At 40.6% G+C, this 24,817-nt stretch overlaps 1 protein-coding gene across 1 annotated transcript; it reads left to right on the top strand.

The window, feature by feature from the left end:
• On the top strand, positions 1-24,817 carry RBBP5 (RB binding protein 5, histone lysine methyltransferase complex subunit). Its single transcript, XM_068985989.1, has 13 exons — positions 1-19; positions 828-1,000; positions 7,314-7,454; positions 8,539-8,701; positions 9,842-9,951; positions 11,037-11,156; positions 11,244-11,397; positions 11,495-11,566; positions 12,499-12,616; positions 13,807-13,876; positions 14,247-14,476; positions 15,913-16,104; positions 22,839-24,817. The coding sequence occupies exons 2-13, from the start codon at positions 858-860 to the stop codon at positions 22,862-22,864; spliced, it is 1,539 nt and encodes a 512-aa protein (XP_068842090.1). The 5' UTR covers positions 1-19; positions 828-857; the 3' UTR covers positions 22,865-24,817.

Here is a 24,817-nt window from a genome sequence, read left to right as displayed (position 1 = left end):
TGGGCAGAATTATCCAGAGGTAAGAGCATAATATTGTGATTTTAGAAACATGGGAACTTGCTAGCTTTTATGTTTAAGTAGAGTGAAGACTACATTTTCATCCTTTTTTCCTTTGATAATAGAAGCTTTAAGTGTGATGATCTTTTGCTAAAGAAATAACTAAAGTTTAATTTTGAACAGGGTGGAACGTAGACAGTCCATATTGGTTGGGAATCTCAGTGTTGTAAATCTTATAGTTCATTTTCCTTTAAATTTAAAAAAGACTTTGATTAAAGCATTGTTCACAAACCATACTGTCACCTGTATGAAAATGTGTTTTTTTGTGTGTTTTTATAGTTTTGATCAGTGTTTTTACATAATATGTATACTGTAAGTGTGCTTTACTTTTTAAAATGTAAAGATATTTTGTAATACTTGGATTTTTTAAATGGCTTGATATTAATATAAATTTATTTGATTTTCCTAGGGGTTTTGTTTTATTAATAGATTATCTTTCTTGGAATAAATTTCAAGAACTCTGATTGCTTGATCAGTAAGATGACTCTTAGTGAATCCTGGTTTATTTTGCCTAATTGCCTTCTGGAGAATTTGTATAAAGTCATAGTAATATAAAGGATTGGTCACATCTGTTTCTAACAATTCTCTTTTAGTTTTTATAAGTATTTTTCCATTTTTGTTAGTTTAATAAATGAACACACATAGATTATTTTGGTATATATCATAGTTTAAATTCAAAAGAAGTATTATAGATGTTGAAGAAGCTTTTAAGAAATGATTTGGATATCTGGGAATCACTGTCTATTTCTTCCCTTCGCTTTAATTTTTAGGAGGCTGATGGGACTTTGGATTGTATCAGCATGGCCCTGACTTGCACCTTTAACAGGTGGGGCACACTGCTTGCAGTTGGCTGTAATGATGGTCGAATCGTCATCTGGGATTTCCTGACAAGAGGCATTGCTAAAATAATTAGTGCACACATTCATCCAGTCTGTTCTTTATGGTAAGGAGTTTTAAAGTTTAATGTATTAAATATGAATTAAATTGGGATGAATTGTAACTGTATAAATTGCCAGTCTCGTTAGATGAATTTTAATGTTTAAAGTTCCGAGTATTTGGCCATTAGTAACAGAATTTCTCTTAGCTTGTAGAAGGGTTGAACTCATGCTGCTGTTGAGCACTTCTGTGGGGATAAATTCGCTGCAGTATATGGGCCAGGGCCGGGCTCTGTCCGAGAATGCTGCAGCGCTGAAATGAGACATTTGCGGATGGCAGCTGCAGGCTTACTTGTGATACGGACCTTTTCATTCAGAACAGAAAGATCTTGGTTAGGAGAGGAGGTTGAAAGTTCAGGTGTCCAGGTTGTCCTGTTCTTGAATTACAGCAGTTGTAGTGATCACAAACATGCCTGTTCCTTCGTTGAATTGTAGTTATTAAGGCTTTCTATCAAAAATATTGAGCTGAAATCTGGTATTAAATAAATTCCCTTTGATTTTATTCTTATTCTCAGAGACTATTTCTTTCCGAAAATTTTATTTTGGGGCAACACTTCTTTTAAATGAGCTTGGGATCAAAAACACCTTATCTGGTCTACATTTATTAAGCTAACATACTTCCTTTGGCCTAAATATAAGCAGCAGTGGTATTATAAAGCACTGGTTTGGGAGGAGGCATGAATCCCAGTCTAGGATTGGCCACTAATGAACTAGCAGCTTTGGCCAGAACCTTTCTCTAAAACGTAAAATGAGAGAACTGGCCTCTATGATTTCTTAAGCCCTTTCTAGTTCTTTTGCATTTTATTTCTTTTTTATTATTGTGTTTTTGCAATAAAGATTTAAGTAGATACGTACATTTTTATCAGCTTTATTAAGATCTGTATAATTCACATGCTGTAACATCCATCCAACTAAAACGTACATTTCACTTTTTTATATTTTCAGAGTTGTGCAGCTGTCATCACAATCTGCCACTTAGATTATTCATATTTTTTATTATGAAATAATAATTAGAAAATTAAAGAAAATACAAATGCAATACAAAGGAGAAAGACTTATCTTCCGTAGTCTTACCACCCAGATAAAACTACTATAACTATTTTGATTTGTTACTATATATTTTTTAAAAGCAAAGTTTGTGTGCCATGTTTTATATTTTGCTTTTTTCCTCGTTAACACCAGACGTTTTCCTGCTTGTGTAGCCTTTAAAAACCTTTTTTAATGGCTATGTGTCTTCTGGTAGATAAACCATAATTTGCTTAATCATTTTTTGTTTCTCTGCTATGTAGTATTTATTTCGTCAGTGTCTTTGCACATAAAAGTTTTTCTCTCATACAGTCATTTCTTCAGCAAACATTGAACGTGAATTATGTGCCAGATATTGTTTTAAGCATTTAGGGTAAAAGTTAGGGTTTGGGGGAGACAAAAACAAGTACTAAAAGTGCCGGCGACGGAATGAAACACCAACACTGCAGAGTGGTTTAAATCTTTATATTGTAACACTTGCTTCTTACAGCTGCTTTATTTTATATCCCTTGCACAACAACCTACAGGGCAAGCTGCCAAGCACTATGATTTAGAGTCAGTGCGCAGGCGCAGGGCGAAATAACCTTTACCTTGACTTATTTACTGCAGCTAAGACTTTGTTTTGGGGAACTTCCTTATCAACTTAGAATCCGTTTTGTCCCAGGGTCTGTTCCTTTTGAGGAATCAGAGAAACATCCTTGTGTGCAAGAAATGTTCTTTTCCCACGGGAACAAACAGGATTCTTAGCTGAACATCTCGTTTGCAAGAATGTTCAGCCTTGGTTGAGAGTCTCGTTTGCAAGCACTTCTCAACCTTCCTTAAACCTAGTTCCCTACACTGGGCAGAACATCTCGTTTGCAAGAATGTTCAGCCCTGGTTGAGAGTCTCGTTTGCAAGCACTTCTCAACCTTCTTTATACCTTGTTCCCTACATAAAGGTTTGTAGGTCCTACATAAGAACTACGTTTGAAATTTAGTGGAGGCAAAAGTGCAAAGGAGGAAATAATCAGTTGTATTGGAGAATAGTGGTCAGAAAAGGCCTCAAAGATAAGGTGATGCCCAACCTCAGACTTGTCAGATGAGTGGGTGTTTCCCAGTTGTATTCTAGGCAGACAGCTCTGCACAGACCAAAGCACGTCACTTGGTACGAGCGTGGTAACAGGAGGAACCGCAGTGGCTCAGATCGCTGGATTGTGCTGCGGAAGATGTGGTAGGGCAGCTGCCGAGGTGAACTGCGCTCCGAGGAGCACGTAGGTCTTATCCTGGTGGTACTGTGCAGCCGCTAAAGCTCTGTAGGAGGAAAGGTGACACGACGCGCTTTCCATTTCAGAAGGGTCTCTAGAGCAGCATGTGGCAAAGAGGATGGCAAACGAAAGAGGAGTGCCGTGGTCTGGGTTAGAGAGGACGAGGATGGATGCACCAGGAATGCAGCTGAATGGCACAGGTGTGAGAGACGGTAGAAATTAGAGGGCCTAGGCGTTGATGAGAGAAGGGGTGTGAGTGAAGGAGAGAGGGTAAGCTGACGACCCTTAGGTTTGCTGCTGGGATGGAGGTGTTAGTGTAGGATTTGAGGGAGATGGAGTGAACTGGAGTTCTGTGTCTCCTGTTGCACTTTATTGCACATGGTTATTTCATGAGTATCTGCCCTGGACTGTGGTAAGGGGTGTGGATACGTGCACCTTGTCTGCCATTTCCTGCTGTATTCCCAGCTTCTAGCTTTATGCCTGGCATACAGTAGACGCATGGGTACTTGTTTGGTGAGTGGGATACCTTAGTGAAGATTTTTTGTCACAAAACTTGATTATTAAGAACTTTAAACCATTCAAACAATATATGAGTATATAGAGTAAAAAATGAAAGCCCCTTGTCTACTCCTTGAGGTTTCCACAGGCAAGAATACTGGAGTGGGTTGCTACGCTGTCCTCCAGGGCGTCTTCCCAGCCCAGGAATCGAACCCAGGTGTCCCGCACTGCAGGCAGATTCTTTACCATCTGAGCCCCCAGGGAAGCCCAAATTAGAGAAAGAAATGTATCTTTTATCTGTAAGATCTATCTGTATCTCTCACATATATAAAAATATACACACACAAGTAAATGTGTATTTTTTAATGGAAACATTGTTTTATAGCTTCCTCTTCCACTTACTATATGGTAGATGTTTTTCTGTGTTGATATATGTGTGTGTGTACATATGTATAGTGTTACTTGGTATGTGTGCATCTTAAATATATTGATACATGAGAGTTAAGGTCAGTAATTGTACACATTTTGCATTTTTCTTTGATCCAGCCTCATTTAGAATATGCTTTATGTATTAATTGTTGTATAATATTTGAACATATTAAGGACTAAGGAAATTTCACCAAGAGGAGTTTTGGATAGGTATAATAGCTGTCTTCAACTATTAAAGAACTGACGTATGCAACACAGAAAAATTGACCTAAGAGCAAGCAGCAGGACTTGTAGATAGTGAGTGGAATTTATAGGGGAACAAATGTTAGCTTAGAATAGAGAAGAGCTCCCAAGCAGAGTGCCTGTAGATGGGGTGGGCTGCCCAGGGAAGAACTTACCAGTGGGACTGGCCCTTCTTGGGCTTGCTGTCTCTTCGTACAGTTGATGCAGAAGATATTCAAGCACTGGATGGGGGCCACTGGATAGGTAGAAAAAATGATATTTAAGAGTCTAAGACCTATCTGTCTTTTGCAAAGAAACAGTATTGTCAGACGTGAGAATGTATGAGAATCCCTCGTTCTTGAACTTACGGAATTTGGAACTGAAGAATGTATTGTTAATTCCCTCTATTATAACAGAAATACAAGCCTGCTGTAAAACAAAAAGTTCCTAAACTGCGGAGGGTCTAAAGGAAAAGTGGAGTCATCCTAGCGTTCTGTTGTGTGGTGAGATTGTCTGTTGTGTGGTGAGGTGCTGGAAGCGCTGCAGAGGCGGGCCCTTGTTTCTTCCCTTTCCCAGTTTTCCAGCTTTCTCCCATTTCCCGTGTACTTCCATTCTTCCGGTTTGTTTCTCTTGATATTTGTCTTAATATTTCTAAAGTATTATGCATATTCTTAGTTTAATTTTGAGAACTTACTCATGACTTCTTACTACAGTGTATGGGAGTCTTGGCTCACCCTCTTACCCTCTCTTCACCCGGCCTTTTTGTTATCAACCCTCAAGTTACAGCGTTTGTAGGCACCTTCCTTTTTAGGTTCGCGTTGCCCAGAAAGGTCCTCTCGTTGACTGGGAGTGTTGTAGAGGTGGTGGGAGAGGCGCCTGAGTCCTTTGTGTGCAGACTTGAGCTCAGTCCCACCACGCGCACTTCCTCAGCTTACTCCTGCCTTTCTCTGCTTTGAGTGTCAAGTCTGGGAATACGTTTATCTTGTCTCTGACGTAAGTAGTGGTTTTTGAGCACTTACTGTTCTGGACTAACAGTTTTATGTGCATTAATTTTAATTCTCTCGTCTGCAGATACTGTTATTATTTCCATGTTATAAATGAGAAAGTTGAAGTTCAGAAAAATTATATAACTTGCCCAAGACAGAAGGTCATAATGTCTAGGCTTGAGTATAAATCTCACTTGAGCCTATGTTCTTAACTGTGGAACTGTGTTGCCTCCTCTAAGTTCCTAAGTAGCAAATCCTATTCATTGCAAAATTTGAATCAAGGCTCATTCAGGATTTCTTTTTCTGTTTGTTTGTTCAGTTTTTTGTTTCTCTGTTTTCTTTCTTTCTTTTTTTTTGGCTTTCTGTAGGTTACTGAACTATTTTTAGAATTTCATCTTGACTTATCTGTATTATTTTTGAGTTTATTTCTTTGTATAGCTTGTATAGCTTTTTAATGGTTGCTAGATATTGCTATATCTATACATAACTTACCACAGTCTACTCACGTTGATGTTTCACTAGTTGAAATATGGAAACTTTCCCTTTACCTCTCTTTCCCTTCCTTGTTTATGATATAATTGTCTTAAACATTTCCTCTATGTATATTGATACCTACCTGAGATACCGTTAGGATTTTTGTTTCAAACATCAGACCTTGAGAAAAGATATTTCTTTTCTCAAGAAATATTTCTTGATCCAGAAATATTTCTGGATTTCTTTTAATTCATCTTCTTTGAGGTTTGCTTAGCTTCTTGAATCTGTATATTTTATATCTTTTGTCAAATTTGAAAAAATTTCAGTCATTATTTCTTCAAACACTTTTAAGCCTTATTCTGTTTTCTCCTTCCAGAACTCTGATGCCATGGATATTAGATATTAGATCTTTTGTTATAGTCCCACAGGTCCCAGAGGCTCTTTTCATTTTTTTCATGGCATTTTTTCCCGTTTTGTTCAGATTCCCCAATATATTCTGTCTTCCAGTTTACTGATTCTTTCCTCTTTTCCACTGGCTGCTGAACCCATCTTTTGAGTTTTTTTGTTTTAATTTCAGTTTTTTATTTTTCAGTTCTGAGATTCCCATTTGGTCATCTTCTGTTTCTTTGCTGAGATTTCTTTTTCCCCCACTTGTTCCAAGCATGTTGTAATTGCTTGATGAAGCATTTTAATGATGGCTGCCTTGAAATGTCTGTTAGGTTCTAATACCTGTGTTATCTCTATGGTAGTGTCTGTTGCTTGTCCTTTGACTTTCCGGGAGGGTGTATGCCCACTGTGGGTGCCCACTGACGCTGCTCGGTTGTTGACATCTCCATCACCTGGTCCAGGATATATGAGGCAAAAAGAAAACCTAAGGATCTCACTGCTGTGTTGTTCCTCAGATCCTACAGTACCTAGCCAGTCTGGCTGTTTACCTTTTAGCTTTCTGTATAATGTCCAGGATGTTTAACTATACTTAGCAGGAGGAATTGATTTCTTTCTTAATTCTTGTAAATAACAGATACCTATCTGTATGGTTTAGTTTATACTGTGATGGTGCTACTGCAGGGCCAAATTCAGAAAATTCAACTACTCCTCCTGCCTTCAAGGGGAAGAAAACCTGTTTTTGTTAAATCAACACTTAAGGGCCTGATGAGTTTTACACTCTTCTAAAATGTTTAAGTCTGTTTTTTCACTGAGCCACTTGAATTGTTATCTTAAGAGCTTCTATTGCTAGATACGAAGATGTCATGAAAACGTTCTTATTTATTGCTTAGTGTTAGGAAAGCTTAGACAGATTTGAGTATATGTTTAAAAAATGAAGAAACATTGGTGACCCATACAGTTAGGGCAATAAGTGTGACTCATGCATTTTTATCTGTAAGGGTGATATGGTATTTTTAACTTAGAATATGTGCTAAGTTACCCTTTTTCCCTTCTCAGCTGGAGTCGAGATGGTCATAAGCTCGTGAGTGCTTCCACTGATAACATAGTGTCACAGTGGGATGTCCTTTCAGGCGACTGCGACCAGAGGTTTCGATTCCCTTCACCCATCTTAAAAGTCCAGTATCATCCGCGAGATCAGTATGTTTAATCTGAGCTATTCTTTCCTGGGGTGGGTCTGATTCTGTCTAAATTATCTCTAAGCTCATGGTGATTTCAGTTTAAGGTTTCAGGAGGCAAAAGCATGCGTCTCTTCAAACCTCTTCTACGTGAATGAATATTTCTGTCTCGGTTGGTTCTGAATAGATTTTAAAGATCCTGTTGTAGTAGTTTACAATTAAAAACTGGCCTGTAATAATTAAAACTTTGAAATGGGCAAAGATAGAAATAAGTATAAAAATAACTGTTCTTGATCTAGGGTTTTCTCCCAATTATTTGAGTTTCTTTAGTACCGGAAACAGTTCATTATGAAAACTACATTTAAGGAACTTCCCTGGAAATCCAGTGGCGAGTACTGTGCCCTCCCAATGCCAGGGGTCCTGGGTTTGGGGAGCTGGATCCCATATGCAGCAGCTAAGACCCAGCACAGCCAAATAAATAAAATATTTTTAAAAACTATATTTATGTAGCTGCTGCTGCTGCTGCTACTAAGTCGCTTCAGTCGTGTCCGACTCTTTGCGACCCCATGGACTGCAGCCTACCAGGGCCCTCCGTCCATGGGATTTTCCAGGCAAGAGTACTGGAGTGGGGTGCCATTGCCTTCTCCTGTTTATGTAGTTACCCGCCATTCAGTTACTGAGATACGCTATTTTTCATTTCTCTAGGTTCTCTTTTAGTTAAGTTCTCATTAAGTTTAAAGCTTATTGTATAGTGCTTCATAGCTCACAAAGCATTTGTCTCTGTTAGGTGTACACAAATATGTATTTTTGCATAGTTTTAACTGATGTTTTGCTTTTTCATTTTCATACATATTTTACCAGTTTGCTACATCTTCATATTTATTTTTAATGATTACATTTTGTTTTGTCAAGGTAGGATCCCATAACTTTACTCAGTCATTTCCCTATTATTAGAAATTTAGAGTTTAGTCTTCTTCAACTATTTTAAATATCCTTGGGCTGGATAGGTTGATGAGGGTAGTGGATAGGAATTAGGGAAAAAGGGCAGAGAGTCAGCTTTCTGATACCATAGCAACTGCCAATGTGCTGTTCATGTTTTTAAACAGGAACAAGGTTCTCGTGTGTCCCATGAAATCTGCTCCTGTCATGTTGACCCTTTCAGATTCCAAACATGTCGTTCTCCCTGTAGACGATGACTCCGATTTGAACGTGGTTGCATCTTTTGATAGGCGAGGAGAATATATCTATACAGGAAATGCAAAAGGCAAGGTAAGCCTGGAAGCTTAGGAGCTGGTGAAATAAGTAAGCATCCGTCATCCTGTGTGTTGGCTCGTTTCGTGTTTACTTGTTCTCTTTTCTTTGAAATTTCTCTTTTCCCTGGACTGAGTGTGCTTCCTGCCTGTGGCAAATACAGCCTGTTCTCACATGCCTTAATAATTTCTGTTCTTTGGAATTAGAGTGGTCAGAGAGTATTCGATCTAGAAGAGGATGGAGGGCCTTTAGTGGGTGCTAGTAATAAAGGGCCATTGCTAAATTATAAAATTTAAAAATCATCACTGGAACATTGCTAACAAGATGTCTGTTACCTTGGTCTGAAAATACTGTATAATTTAGGCCACTTTGATCTGTTGTTTTGTGTAGTAAGAAGTTAGGTTAAAAAAAAGGTTAAGTAAGTTTTGGGATCCTTTTCAAACTTTTTGGAGTTTGAGTTCCACTGCATTTTTATTTTATTTTATTTTCCCTTTTTGAGTGGGTCGTATCGGTTAGTATGGCTACTTAGGAGAGTGGCAGTGTTTTGGGTATTTTTGTGGTAAAATGCACTTAGAGTTTACTGCCTTAACCATTCTTAAGCGTGCGGCTCAGGAGTATAAAGTACATCGATATTGTGCAGTCATCACCATCATTTAGCTCCAGAGCTCTTTTCATCTCGCACTTACCTTGTGCTTATTAAAAGACTTGCTATTCCTTACTCCCTTTCAGCCCCTGGAAACCGTCATTCTGCTTTCTACTTCTATGAATTTGGAACTCATCCAGTATTTTTTGTGTGTGACTGGCTTATTTCATTTGGCATAGTGTCCTTGAAGATTCATTCATGTCGTAGCACATGTCGTCAAAATTTCTTTCCTTTTCAAATCCAAGTAATGTTCCATTGTATGTATATGTCACGTTCTGTTTATCTGTTGATGGATGCTTGGGTTGCTTCCACTTTCTGTCTCTTGTGGATAATGTTAAACACCATCTTTTAAACATAGGTTAAGACATTGTCTTTAATTGAAGGGGTAAAGGCAAGTTGAATAGAGATACTTAGGTTTTCACCCAGTCTTTGCCCAGTTGTAAAAACAGAAGCCATATCTAATTACTGTAAATTATCAGAATACTTACTTACCTTTTTTCTCTGTTAAACTTTAGATTTTGGTCCTAAAAACCGATTCTCAGGATCTTGTTGCTTCCTTCAGAGTAACAACTGGAACAAGCAATACCACAGCCATTAAGTCAATAGAGTTTGCCCGGAAGGGGAGGTGAGTGGGGCCTGCCTCTTTAGAGACAGTGTTAAAAGTGCGCAAAGCGCAAAAATACGTTGAGAGTCATAGTTTTTGTGTATATTATACTTAAATTTTTTTAGAGTTTATTTAAAAAAATATTTATAGAAACTGTTACTGTCTGGTTCTTAAGTTTATAAAATTTACTGCATTGAGCCAACAGTCACATCTTAACGGAGGTTCACAGGTAAACATCCTTTACAGAAAAGGTTCACATCCTTTACAGAAAAGATGTCTGAGTGGTCTGTGCATAGAACCAAAATGCCTGGCACATGGTAAGCACTGGGCAGAGATGAACTATTTATTATGTTGTAATCAGAATTGATACCACAGAATTCACATAGTAATTGAATATGCAGTTTACTTATGTGAAACTTATTTATCCTCTTACTTTCAGATGTTTTTCTAATAAGTTTGGTTACCTAACTAGAAGTAGATATCAACAGAAACAAGAAGAAAATAGGTTGTCAATAAGAGAAGTTGTCAGAGAAGTGATGGTCACTTTAGTTTGTATAGAAATCACTGTTCACACTTAGAAGACATTCATGTTCAATTTCTCTTGAATTCATAAAAAGTTAGTGAAGTCTGGAAGAAAGTGGTAAAATAAGTTGTATTTTAGACAGATTTCCAACACTTCTAATGTTAACAATTTGGGCAATCCAAATGATATATTTATTAACTCATTAAGAAGAATATATTGTACCGTAACTAAAACAAGCCAGAGCAATGAAGTATTTATATATATTAAACTGTAAGCTTGTACATTTGGGAAACTGGTTTCAATATATAGGTTTTGGATTTTAGTCAAATACTGGTACATATAGGGTTCAGTGATTACACAGGAAGTACTGATATAAAGCGTTTTCTCACTTCAGATTATATTTTAGCCTGAAAGGTGACAAGTAGATACGTAAGTAGGCTAGTCCATTACTTAGATTTTCCCTCATTCTCTTCCTTATTGTTAGCTGTCTTGTGGTATTCTTCTTAGTAACTGGTAGTCATGGAAAATGTTAACGGGAACAGATTTCTGACCTCTGGTGTTGATATTTTTATCGTTTCTGTAGTTGCTTTTTAATTAACACAGCAGATCGAATAATCAGAGTTTATGATGGTAGAGAAATCTTAACCTGTGGAAGAGATGGAGAGCCTGAACCCATGCAGAAATTGCAGGACTTGGTGAATAGGTATGTGCCATAACCTGGATGCATATGAGCTCATTCGTTACCTGGCATCCGGTTCTGGTTCTCCTTGGGCACTTTCTTTGTCTGTAGGACCCCGTGGAAGAAATGTTGTTTCTCTGGGGATGGGGAGTACATAGTGGCAGGGTCAGCCCGGCAGCATGCCCTGTACATCTGGGAGAAGAGCATTGGCAACCTGGTGAAGATTCTCCATGGGACCAGAGGCGAGCTCCTCCTGGATGTAGCTGTAAGTAGGATGAGAGGTTGCTGCTGTTACTTACGTAGCACAGAAAATCTTGGATTCATTCTTAGAACTGACTTTTCTTTGCTTCATTAAAATTTAGTGGCATCCTGTTCGACCCATCATAGCGTCCATTTCTAGTGGAGTGGTATCTATCTGGGCACAAAATCAAGTAGTAAGTATTTTTCTGGTTTAACTGCTTTGAAACTAGATACTCGTTCTGTATCAATGACCCTTGCAAATAGTAAGACAAAAGTTAATTGACTTTCTTTTCCACATGATTCTTCTAACCTGATTAAATGGTTCTGTGCATCTAGTTTTACTTTACTAGGAGGGACTCGGTCCATAGCCAGTTTACTGGCTCTGTTTTCAGGGAGAAAGTCTAGGGTACTTCCTGGTATATTTTTCTGTTGCTTATCTGAGATAGAGCTTTCTTGTGCCTTCTATTTTCAGCTCAGTTAGATTCTGTTTTGCATTTGGTTTTATTTTGAAAACTTTTAATTATATTTTTAATCCGTGTAGTCATAAGAAAACTTAACATTTTACCTCAGAATTACATCTTTGAAAGATTAAGGACGTCCCTGGTGGTCCAGTGATTAAGAATCCACCTGCTAATGTAGGGGCCACCGATTCGATCCCTGATCCGGGAAGATCCCCCATGCTGTGGGACAGCTAAGCCGCTGCGCCACAACGCTGAGCCCGGGCTCTAGGGCCAGTGCTCCGCAGCAGGAGAAGCCAGCACGCTGCGGAGGCCACGCACAGCAGTGAAGAGGGGCCCCCACTTGCCACGACTAGAAAAAGCCCAGGTGCCGCAGTGAGGGTCCGCACAGCCAGATGAAGAAGTGACATCATCTTTAAAGTCCTTAAAAATGTGTTAAAGGAGACAGTTGTTCATGAAAGAATTGCAGTTAATAATATGGCATGTTTAAGATAGAAAATGCCTTATGATAGTAAAACCTATAGATACCTAATTTTTATTACCTGCCAAATTTGATCTCAGAATTTTGAGTCTCTTATGCCCAAGCCTTTCATTTATGTCATTAATGTCTAGATTACAGACTGTTGCTTTCTCCTATGGTTAAGTAGTGTATTTTGTTTGTGGCATAGGAAAACTGGAGTGCATTTGCGCCAGACTTCAAAGAATTGGATGAAAATGTAGAATATGAAGAAAGGGAATCAGAGTTTGATATTGAAGATGAAGATAAGAGTGAGCCTGAACAGACAGGTAATATTTTTCAGTTGCAGATAGTATTTCCCAAAGGAAAAATGATTGTTTTAACTCAGTACTCATTCTTAATTTGTGCTGAAAATTCATTTCAGCACTGAGTCTAATTTTTTTTTTCTAAGCTCGCACTTTTAATAGTGCTTTTAGAATCTTTATTTGTAAGGCATTGACTCAGAGCTTATATGGGCATTACTAGGGCTTGAGCAGCTCTCTAATGAGGATTTGCATACAGCACCTAGCAAAGCCACCCACACAGGCTAGGTGCTGAGCTGCTGTTGGGTATTGCCATTCCTTTGTCAGTAGCACAAAGGTAAAGAGCATGGACTTGAGTCAGACTGCCTTGGGCAGAGTACTTATTCTTTAAACTTGAGCTTCCTTATCTGTAAAAACTGCCTTTTACGGTTGTGGGAAATAAACAGTTTGTGTAGAGGGCTCACGATAGTGAGCTAGATCATAATGAGCATTCAGATGTTCTCTTCTGATGGATCGTGATTGTTGTTATTTTCATCTCTTGGCTTCTGAACTTCTAAATAGGAAACACCTTGAGAATAAATATCTCACTTAGCAGCAGCAGCAGCAGTGTACAAGCACAGGGCTTTGCATCTGGCGGGCTTTGTGTGTATGAATGCGTAATGTGCCCTGTTGGCACTGTCACTGACTGCTGGGCTTCTTGATGGTGCCAGGAATCAAGGAATTGGTGTTGAAGTTAGTTCTCTCCAGCCTGAAGGTGCCGGTCCTCACTTAACTTGTATGCCTCAGGAGTCTTAGGAAGACTGTCAGGACTATAGGATATTTTGGATTGTATTGGTGTTATCGGATTGTGTTGCATGGAAAGCTTCGCAGACTTCTGCATAAGTTGTTTCTTCTTCCCATCTCCTTAGCACATTGCACATGCCTTTATTGTAGCACTCATGTTGTGGAACTGAAATTATCTGTTTCTGTCTGTCTCCCCAATTAGACTGCTGGGGCTTTCACAAAAAAACTGTTCCCAGCTTTCTGGAGCAGTGCTGTATTCCCAGGGCCTAGCATATGGTGGAAGTTCAGCATGTATTTGCCAGGCGGCAAAGTTAGATGGAATGCCTGATTTTCCTCCTGTTTCTCCTGGACTTCCGTTTATGAAAATCGTAAGCTGCACGTAGGCAGCAGTCTTGCACTTCTTCTCCCAGCTCTACTGTGTTCCTGCCCTGCAGGGGCTGACGCTGCAGAGGACGAGGAAGTGGACGTCACCAGCGTGGACCCTATCGCGGCCTTCTGCAGCAGGTGAGCCAGAGGCCAGGCCTCAGGGTGCGCCGCCTCTTCAGTCTCTGGGGGTGCTGCTCAGTCCCCCTGTTCTTCAGTCCCCTCTGCCTTCAGGGTCAAAGAGTTAACTCCTGTGATGTGCAGGAGGTCCCTTCCATTCTCCCTTGATAGAAAGTCTTAAGGAAGTGAAGTGATTAATTTTATGCCATTTATTTTTACTGCTGATTTTATCATAGTGTCTGATTTTCTTTTATCCACCTTGGCTTTCATGAAATTTTAGGTCCGTACCTGTTGCTTATGGTTAGATGATTCTGCCCTAGAGGAAGGGTTCATGGTTTAAGCAACTTTCTCCTCTTTTTTCCTATCCCTTTTCTGATCCTGTTCCAAATAGTGATGAAGAACTGGAAGATTCAAAGGCTCTATTATATTTACCCATTGCCCCTGAGGTAGAAGACCCAGAAGAAAATCCTTATGGCCCCCCACCGGATGCAGTCCAAACCTCCTTGATGGACGAAGGGGCTAGTTCAGAGAAGAAGAGGCAGTCTTCAGCAGATGGGTCCCAGCCACCCAAGAAGAAACCCAAAACAACCAATATTGAACTGCAAGGAGTACCAAATGATGGTAAGGGCCTCACTTCCTCTCTCTCATATGATAGACCCACTCTCCAGCACAACCTGTAATTTCCTTTCTGGGTGATATTCCCTTAAAGGAATATTTCCCTGAGTCTTTTTTGTAGTGTTTTACAGTTTTGTTACAATTTTATCTGCTTTCACTTCTCTTTTAAAATGGGGAGAGTCTGCCCTCAGTACTTGTACTAAGATAACACGCTTTAAGTCTTCTGACATCTGGATCAGTTTGTTTAAATATCAGGCTGCCTCTGCCTCTCCTTCCAAATACTCATTAAGTGGTAAAGTATCAATACTGGTCAGACCTGTACAGTCTTAATTCTAGAAGCCTTTTTAATCACATAGTAGAGTGTGGATTCTTGCCCTGGTCTCCTGAGTTCCAAAGCCTATTCACTTTCTGCTTTCATGTGCCAGCGTGTACATGTGCATTCCTGTTCTGACTTGTGTGATAAAGTATCAGGGGGTCTTTGATCTCCCTTTTCTACTTAGAGCTGCTGCCAGTCAGTTCAGTCGCTCAGTCGTGTCCGACTCTTTGCGACCCCGTGAATCGCAGCACGCCAGGCCTCCCTGTCCATCACCAACTCCCAGAGTTCACCCAGACTCAATGTGCATCGAGTCAGTGATGCCATCCAGCCATCTCATCCTCTGTCGTCCCCTTCTCCTCCTGCCCCCAATCTCCCCCAGCATCAGGGTCTTTTCTAGTGAGTCAACTCTTCGCATCAGGTGGCCAAAGTATTGGAGTTTCAGCCTCAGCATCAGTCCTTCCGATGAACCCCCAGAACTGGTCTCCTTTACGATGGACTGGTGGGATCTCCTTGCAGTCCAGGGGACTCTCAAGAGTCTTCACTAACACCACAGTTCAAAAGCATCAATTCTTCGGCGCTCAGCTTTCTTCACAGTCCAACTCTCACATCCATATGTGACCAGTGGAAAAACCGTAGCCTTGACTAGACGGACCTTTGCTGGCAAAGTAAGGTCTCTGCTTTTTAATATGCTATCTAGGTTGGTCATAACTTTTCTTCCAAGGAGTAAGCGTCTTTTAATTTCATGGCTGCAATCACCATCTGCAGTGATTTTGGAGCCCAGAAAAATAAAGTCTGACCCTGTTTCCACTGTTTCCCCATCTATTTGCCATGAAGTGATGGGACCAGATGCCATGATGTTAGTTTTCTGCATGTTGAGCTTTAAGAGAGCTGCTGTAGTTTGGTGTGAACCATGTAGCCTATGTGTGCCTTTTGGCCAAGCAACTATTTCTCATGTTATGGCTGCTGTTTTGTAGTATTATAATTAATAAACAAAACAAACTTTGCTTCTTGTGTTAGTGGACTTGGGACACGAAAGCAAAACTCTTTGCTCATGGGTAGGCAGCATGCCTGTGCTTGGTTGAGGTGACGTGTGGATTCCTTTCCATGCCTATGTGTCCTTTTACAGAAGTCCATCCACTACTGGGTGTGAAGGGGGATGGCAAATCCAAGAAGAAGCAAGCAGGCCGGCCTAAAGGATCAAAAGGTAAAGAGAAAGATTCTCCATTTAAACCGAAACTCTACAAAGGGGACAGAGGTTTACCTCTGGAAGGATCAGCGAAGGGTAAAGTGCAGGCGGAGCTCAGCCAGCCCTTGACAGGTAAGGACACATTGGGAGCACTGTCTGGCTTTCTTCGTGGCCTTGCTTTGTACAGCCTCTGACTCCGTTTAACTGCAACATTTTTTCCTTCTTTCCCTCCTTTTCCCCAGTGGCAGATAATTCTCCAAGTTTTAAGCTGCTGCCAAGGGCAGCTCAACCAGATTTGGCTTCATTCAGTGGCTGTTAACCTTGGGTCCATAACTTGGTTTCAGGGATCTGCATTCCCTTGATCTTTTTTTTATCCCTCAAAAATTCTTTTTAACAGCATTAACTACCTGCTACACTTGAATAATTTCTAAATGTTGATGCCTGGTCTAGCTCTCTGTTAATACTCCAAAGTCCTACTGTGCCTAACTACTCCCCAAACATCTTCCCTCCTTTTCCCCAGTGGCAGAAGATCTTTGACTTTTAAGCTGCTGCCAAGGGCAGGCTAAATCAGATTTGGCTTAATTCAATGGCTCTTAACCTTGGGTCTGCAACTGTATTTCAGGGGCTCTCCATTCCCTTTATCTTACGGGCAAAATATTGTGTGAATATTTTTGTGGGGAAGATGCTTATACATTTCACAGGATTCCTTTAGGAATCCATGACCCCAAAAAGGGTAAGAACCCCTCATTTAATTAATATTGTCATCTGTATTTGCTCCTATGTTTTTTGTTTTGTTTTGTCTCAAAGATCAAGCAGGTAACCAGAAATATGAGCTTCTTTATACAGCCCCTGACTGTTTAACTGTACCATCTTTTTTCTCTTTCTATAAATTGTTCAAATCCCAGAGGTGGTGTTTTTCTCTCTTTCAGTATTCTAGAAACAATGATGGAGTTGTTAGTAGTACTGTCATATTAAGGAAGAAGATGAGGTTTTATCTAAAAAAAAAACAAAACGAGATTATCCAAAGACAAACTTTGTAGCTTCTTAATACCTAAGCTTCTTGATACTGACCGAGTTTTTCTCACTTTTCTAGGTTTGAGGGATTTTTATTGGAGGAGGAACAGTTTCAGTTTCCTATCAAATACTTGTGAATCTAGGCTGAAGGGTATTTTGTTTGGAAAGTAGTGATCAATCTAGGATTTAATTCTGCTCAAACGTTGTGGGTTTGGAAACTTTTAGGCGCTGCTTTAGTTAACACGGCAGTCTCAGTTTTCTGTGGTTACGACTATAAGTTCAGAGGCAGGACTAACTATGTCAGTGGTTGTATTTGAGGGGGTTTTCCCACCATATTAAAAATTTTAATTGCGTTAATCCAAATGTGATGATATGCGCTAGAATGCAAACCAGAATTCCTTAAGCCAGTTTATCATTGTGAACGTGAATTTTCTTCTACAGAGAAGCTGGAACAGACTCAGTGACTCATCATTTTGAGTATTCCCCCTCAAATTCACTAGATTTTCACAGTCCTACACCGTACCACTAGAGCACTAGCATTTTTTCCCCAGTAACAGTATTTATGGTACTCTGCTGATTTATCACCTCCACGTGGATTCAGTTCATTTAGGGCCTTGTCTATATATTTTAAAAAATACCGTAGAACAAGTTATATGGGTATTGCTAACAAAGACTTCAGGTCAGTAATTGACTAATGCAAATAAAAGTGATCCTTCCATAACCCATTTCTTGCATAAGCTGATGCTGCTACAGAAGAAACTATTTAAAGTTTAAATCAATTTCCCTGGCCCCAAAAGCTAAATTGCTTCAGGATGATTTAAAATATTGGCAAACATGTTGAATTAACTTAAATACTCTGACATAGTTTCCCAGCATCTTCAGAATCTGTATGTAATTAACCATTGCTCTTTTAATACTAAGTATATGGTAAATAAACCATGTAAAGTTTTTAAAAACCAGATTTTTCTTATGGCCATTAATAGTAACTAAATATTTTTGGCATTTTCCACATTGGGCTTTTGTCAGAGGTCCCATGAAGTACTCTGTGTTTTATGGCTCAGCGTATAAGAGCAGTGGTGTTTTTCAACTATGCTTCAAAAACATCTAAATAACACTGAAAATCAGAATGTTGCAAAGTTAACTTAGCCCTAAATGAACGGGTTCTTTTATTCCCTTAAGTTCTCAAAATACTGCATTGAAATTTTGAGGTAGGTGTAAAATACATAGTGTTTGTACATGTCAGCATTTCAGAGCTCCTTTTAGCAAGAGTGGTCATCATCATCAAGGGCCTATAGTAGTTTATTCCCACTCATTTAGCTGACAAGGTTAAAAGAGGGTTAAAACCTCCTTAAAGGCTAAAACTTGTGTCTTGAAATAGCAGGGTGCTTCAGACTGGATTTTTCTTTTCTACATTATTGTTATTAGGCACTTCAGTTGGTCAACCTTAAATAGAGGCAGCTATTTTAATGACTTCATCCTTTAAAAGGACTAGGGGAGACTTGTACATAACAAGGCCAGAGTGAGGATGTGCTTTCCTAGAACACAGACAAAAGAACTGCCTAAATTACTGCAAGCATTTTACCAGCTTTTCATGATCATACTGTCTGGGGTTCTCAAGGGAAGAATGCTGAAGTGGTTTGCCATTCCCTTCTCCAGTGGACCAGTTTTTGTCAGAACTCTCCACCCTAACCCACCTGTCTTGGGTGGCCCTGCACGGTGTGGCACATAGCTTCACTGAGTTACACAAGGCTGTGGTCCATGTGATCATTTCGGCTAGTTTTCTGTGATGGTGGTTCTCATTCTGTGGGCCATGTGTTAAAGTTCTTACTTCTTCTGTCTGCCCTCTGATGAATGAGGATAAGAGACTTGTGCAGGATTCCTGATGGGAGGGACTGACTTGGGGGGAAGCTGCTTCTTGCTCTGGTGGGCACTTGAGAGTGAAAAAACTGGCTTTTAAAGCTCAACATTCAAAAAACTGAGAGCATGGCATCTGGTGCCATCACTTCATGGCAAACAGATGGAAAACAATGGGAACAGTGACAGACTTTATTTTTTGGGCTCCAGAATCACTGCAGACAGTGACTGCAGCCATGAAGTTAAAAGACACTTGGTCCTTGGAAGAAAAACTGTGACAAACCTAGGCAGTGTATTAAAAAGCAGAGACATCACTTTGCAGACAAAGGTCTGTATAGTCAAAGCTATGGTTTTTCCAGTAGTCATATATAGATTTGAACCATAAAGAAGGCTAAGCACCAAAGAATTGATGCTTTCAAACTGTGGTGCTGGAGAAGACTCTTGAGAGTCCCTTGGATGGCAAGGAGATCAAACCAGTCAGTGCTAAAGGAAATCAGTCCTGAATATTCATTGGAAGGACTGATGCTGAAGCTCCAATACTTTTGCCACCTGGTATGAAGAGCCGACTCATTGGAAAAGAACCTGATGTGGGAACGATTGAGGGCGAGAGAAAAAGGGGACGACAGGATGCGATGGTCGGATGGCATCATTGACTCAATGGACAAGAACAAACTCTGGGAGATAGAGAAGGACAAGGAAGCCTGGCGTGCTGCAGTCCGTGGGGTTGTAAAGAGTCGGACAGGACTGTGCAACTGAAGAACGACATGATTGTGTACATTGCATACTTGCCTGTATGATCTATACTTCCTTCTTCCCATCTTCTCTTGCCTTGGTTCCTTGGCCTTTTCCTATATGGAAATCTCCGAAATGGCCAGAAAAACCCCAGAGTATGCTGAGGAGCAGGACCATTAAAAGTCCCACAGGGGCTTTGTGGTTTATTGCCAGCCCTTCCTTAGAGGGCCTTAGCCACTAGCTGCCGTGTGGGTCTTTGTGAAAACTGTGACTCTGGGGGAGAGTGCTGACACTGAGTATCATAGTGGGCCGTCAGAGGTGTCCATTTCAAGACAACCTATCGTATCTTTTGTGTGGATTTCTTTGGGTGGGGCTTCATCCCGTACCATTTTGGAGGGCCCAGAGGCTGGCTAACACGTGCTGTTGATTTTCGCATGGCTCCCCAGGGCCTTTGAGGTAATAAAAACTCACGTCTCACATTCTTCCACATCGTGGAGGTTTTCAGTGAAGCAGCAGCATGCTGTCATTGTGGATTTTCCACCAGATACTAAGAAATGAATAGTGGCTGAGGCTGAACCATCCTCAAAGATCAGTTCAGTCTGATGGGTGTACAGTATTTGCATATTCAGTGCTTTGTGGACTTTGCTTCCCCACAAATGTCCTAGTTTTGCATTAGAGCCAAATTGTTTGAAGGCACGATTATAGGTGTAGGCTACTGCTCAAGTTGGATAAATGCCAGCTGTTTGTTACTATGAATAATTGATCAGTTAACTGAAGAAACTGTTCAGTGAGCGCCGATTAGTCCTGACAAAGCTGCTGCAGTCTGTTCCGTGTTGCAGCAGGAGACTGTGCATTTCAGGGGACACTCAGAAGACTAACAGAGCACCAGTAGAAGCACTTTAGCCGTCTGGAACCTGGGGCTCGAAAACGCTTCCCTGTCAAACAGCTCATCAGTATTGGATGCGGCCAGTGGACCCACATCCATGACGACACACTTTCTGTGGTAGGGCCTGTCAGTGAAGCTTGAGGGAAACTGAACTGGGGATTTCTCAGAAAGTCTGTATCAGCATTGCTCCATCTGCCAGATTCCCACTAGTTACCTTACACTCTCCAGAGGACAGTCTTCAGGATCAAAACTTGAGGTGAGAGCAGAACCACCAGAGTCCCTGTTGCCCGTGACCGCTCAAGGGTTGCCCAAGAAGTAGGGCTCCTTGGCAGTGAGCACCATCAGTAGTAAGGGTGACAAAGCTGTGGTTTGTCACGTATGGGGTCTAAAGGCCTTGTGGGACTGCGGGCCTGAAGGGCGCGGGATGGTGCTCTCTCTCGAGGGTGGCAGAGGCCAGGCTGAGTGGCGCTGTCACCTCTGAGGCCCACAGGCCCCCTCAGACTCCCCTGCCTGTGGTGCGCTGCCGCGCTCCTGGTTCTGGCCCCACGCCCTGGGCCTCTGAACCATATCCTGTTCATTTAGTGAGTCTGATGATTTTAAGTGATTGGTAGGGGCTTTGCCCCAGCCACTTTCCTTTAAAAACATGATCATTCTCTCAAAGACTAGTCTATGAATTCCTGCTAAGATCAGATTTTTAGATGGCTAGTTGGGTATTGTCATTCTGTGTGGTCTTATTATCTGACTAAGGTAACGCTTGAAAATTAATATCCAGTGTTTTCTGGCTTAGCTGTTTTGGGGAGGTAACAATAGCAGTTGTTCACTATGAGCTGAATTTTTCTTAATTTTTTATCACTGGAGGTTTCTGTTATGTTGCAGCTAAATAACACTCGGAGCGAATTTTAATTCACCTGGAGACCTGCTTTGTTGCTGTTCTGTGTGTCTTGTCTTCCTCCGACATGTGCTGCTCTGGTTTTGGTTTGTTGCCTGATGCCTCAACAAACTTTGTTTTTGGTCTGTTCACAGGAAAGAGGGCAATGAGAAAAAAACACTAACTGACCTCAGATAAGCAGTATAATGTAGCTTATTAATCATCTTGAGTGCCCATTATAAAATACACACCACTTTTTCCTCTTATGATTTAGGCTTAAAATGTCAATGTTATGTCTTGTTTTTAAACTTAAAATTAGATTGGTCAGAGTACCTGTGGGAATGATCATAAAAGCTAGCCTTAAGGTATTTAAAGTCCTGTGGAGTGGATTCTTTTAGCTCAGATTATCTTAAAAATCAAGAGGTTAATCATTACATTTTATGTTGAAAGATCTGAAAAGCTTAAATATACCTCTGGGGCTTCCCAGGTGGCTCAGTGCTAACAATCAGCTTGCCATTGCAGAAGACATGGGTTCAATCCCAGATGTGGAAAGATCCCTTGGAGAAGGAAATGGCGACCTACTCCAGTATTCCTGCCTGGAAATATTTTTAACATGTAGCACCCAGGAGAGTTTCAGTCTGTTCTCAGGCAAATTGGAATTTATTTTTATTGCCAGTTTTCATATGTGCTGCACTTTAAAAATCAGGTTAAAAGCAAATTATAAGTGGGTACTCTTTTTTTTTTTTTTAATAGCTTGGGCAATTATTTTAAACCATTTTCCCTTCAAGTAGCATGTCCTTATCCATTCCAGATAACACTGGGAGGACTTTTCTTCACCTTGTTCTCTTTTTCCACTTCTTAGTTAGTGTTTCACAGCAGCCCATTTTAGGATGTCCTTCAGAGATTGAACAGCTTCTGTGGGGTGACCAGGGAAGTGTTCATTTCACTATTTAGGGTTTTATTTATTAATCCGTTGTTGGTGCACAGCAATGCCAGCAGTGGTTTTCATTAACATTTCACCACATTCTGCATTCTGAGGAGTTGAGGGTATCACTTAAGGAACAGGGGTGTTTGAAAAAGGGTGTTTTGCTCATCGTTAATCATTTAGTGGTGAATTAGTCTAATGTATGAAAGATTAAAAGATGCATTAGCCTAGAATTTCCTATCCTTTGCTTACTTCTCTTTTTGAAATATGAAGCATTATTAACACCTTGGAGAATGGTTAGCAGCTTGAAATGTGTAGAAGTCTGATCATTTTGCCCTTTTTCTCCCTTTGGGGTCAACGCTGAGAAAAGTCCTGGGGGCATGGTTTGGGATTTGAATCATTTGTTGCTTCGGTAAGGGGTAATTGGGAGTTGGAGTTGGTTTCAACTTAAAGTGGAGGGGTGGGATGTTCTTAGCTTATGTTTGCTTGGAGTGCATCTTTTAGCATCCATCAGTATTTCTGTTCTTGAAAGTAACTGGTCTAAGTTGATACTAAAGAAATCTTTTTATTTCTAATCTCTTTAGCAGGAGGAGCAATCTCAGAACTGTTATGAAGACCCTTGAAGTTCTTCATTCTTCCCTACTTTGCCATCATGTGGCCTCTGGACACTGTGGTCAGTCATCTGAGATTGACTTTAATTTAAAACAAAGGCCTCTGTCTTCCACCCAGGAGGTGGAAGGAGTGAATTTTATGTTTGAATGAAGAAGTGAATTATGGAAGAAGAGTATATGTCCCTTCCCTTTCAAGCATAAGTCCAAATAGACTCTCAGGAACGAGGATTTGTGAAGACATCAAACAGGAGCTTTGACTCGTTACGTCTGAATGCTCGTTGTGTTGCTGGAGGAGATGGCTGGTCTGCTCGCCTGCCTCCCCTGTGCCCAGCGCCGTTTCAGCTCCTCACTTCCCATCTCCTACTGCCCTTCACTCCTCAGTGCGTGTCCTTGAGGGACTTCCTTTTACCTGGAATTTTGCTGCCTGTATCCTAGAAAAAACTTTGGTTTGCACATTCTTCCCTCCATTTTTAAAGTTACCTACTCACCAGATGCCTCCTATGTTTCCATAATCTGTTACAAAGGATGGGCAGAAAAGAAAGTGCTTGAAAGAGTTCAGATTTTCTGAGAGAGAGATAAGAAAGGCCCCCTCTTTTGAACATTCTGTAACATTTTGCTCAAGAAGCTGGGCTGTAAGAGGGTCAGGATTTTTCTTGGTTTTCTTTCATTGCATGTTTCTCTCCAGTATTGGTTCATTCAATCATGGTTTATGAAGATAGCTAGTTTCATTTGTCTCCAGCAAAGAATCATTAGTAGTTTACATTGCTTTACCTGTATTGGCTTCCAGAGACAGAAACAAACTGGGGTGTCTCTGAACAAGCTTATTTTATACTGGGAGGGGGGAGTCTATGCAAGGACTAAAATAAAACCGTCCATAATCAAGGCAGCAACAGCGCAATTCAAATAAAAAAAAAATCAATCTTTTTTTTTATCATTGCTTGTGGACATCTGCCCTTCCCATCAGTCACTGCGTTTCCCCTCCTTATATCCATGCTCCTTTTCCTTCCTATGTGTTTCCAGTCACTTCCTTTCTGTGAAAGGTTGCTCAGCTTTTAAAATTTTTTAATCTTTGCTTTTGGTGTTCTTTGTATAAAAAGTAGCAGATTGAATGGCTGTGCCCCCAGGTGCTTGAGATTCTCCGAAAATCCAGAGTGAAGAAAGCAGGTGTACAGAAGGCGCTCTCGCCCCTCTCAGCAGAGCTTGAGTGGAGTGGAGGTGCTCAGTTTGGGTCATCATTTTCACGGTATTTTCAAAGGAGAGTTAAACTCTGTGCTTATTGGGAAATCTGTCGGTTGGTGGTTGCTTCAATAGGTAGCCAAACAAGTTGATTGCTTTTTGGATTTTAGCATGGAAATCAAAGTAGAACACATCAGCAAGAGTCTCTTCCATTCCGTCTCTAGAACCAAAATGTTAGTAGTTGAAGAGCTCTCCCTGAACCAGTGGCCAGATGTCTATATTTTTAGATGCCACTGCCTTTTCCTCAGATGCTCCTTTTGTGAATTCCATTTCCTCTTTCATATCAGACCAGTGGTTGAGATTGGTAGGTGGGTCGCTAGGCATGTTTTTGTTTTGCGGACATTATTTCCATTTCATTTCTGTCTCTACTGTACACTGTAGTAGTATGCAAACTGTGTGATACAGGCGCCCTTTGCCTTATTTCTGCAAAGTAGCTGGGTGTCCTCTGCCTGAGCGTTTGGATGTTCAGGCTCTGTCCGCCTCCTAAACTGGCTCCTGAGAAAATCAACGTCAGCCCTGCCAGAGTGTCTGGTAGCAGCTCCTAATAATTATTTATGCTTCTGGAATTGTTTTCAGCTCCTGAAACCTTGTGTCCATTTCAGTTTGATTCTCTAGATTTGTACAATATATGCATATTCTTTTTTCCCTTCTGTCACCCCCTCCCCCGCCACCCCCATCCTCTCAGTGTTTTTTAATGTCCTGTAGTTTTGTATGAGAGG

This window comes from Capricornis sumatraensis, chromosome 14, assembly GCF_032405125.1.
Source record: "Capricornis sumatraensis isolate serow.1 chromosome 14, serow.2, whole genome shotgun sequence".
In the NCBI taxonomy this organism is placed as follows: Eukaryota; Metazoa; Chordata; class Mammalia; order Artiodactyla; family Bovidae; genus Capricornis; species Capricornis sumatraensis.
This window is presented reverse-complemented; position numbering and strand designations above follow the sequence as displayed.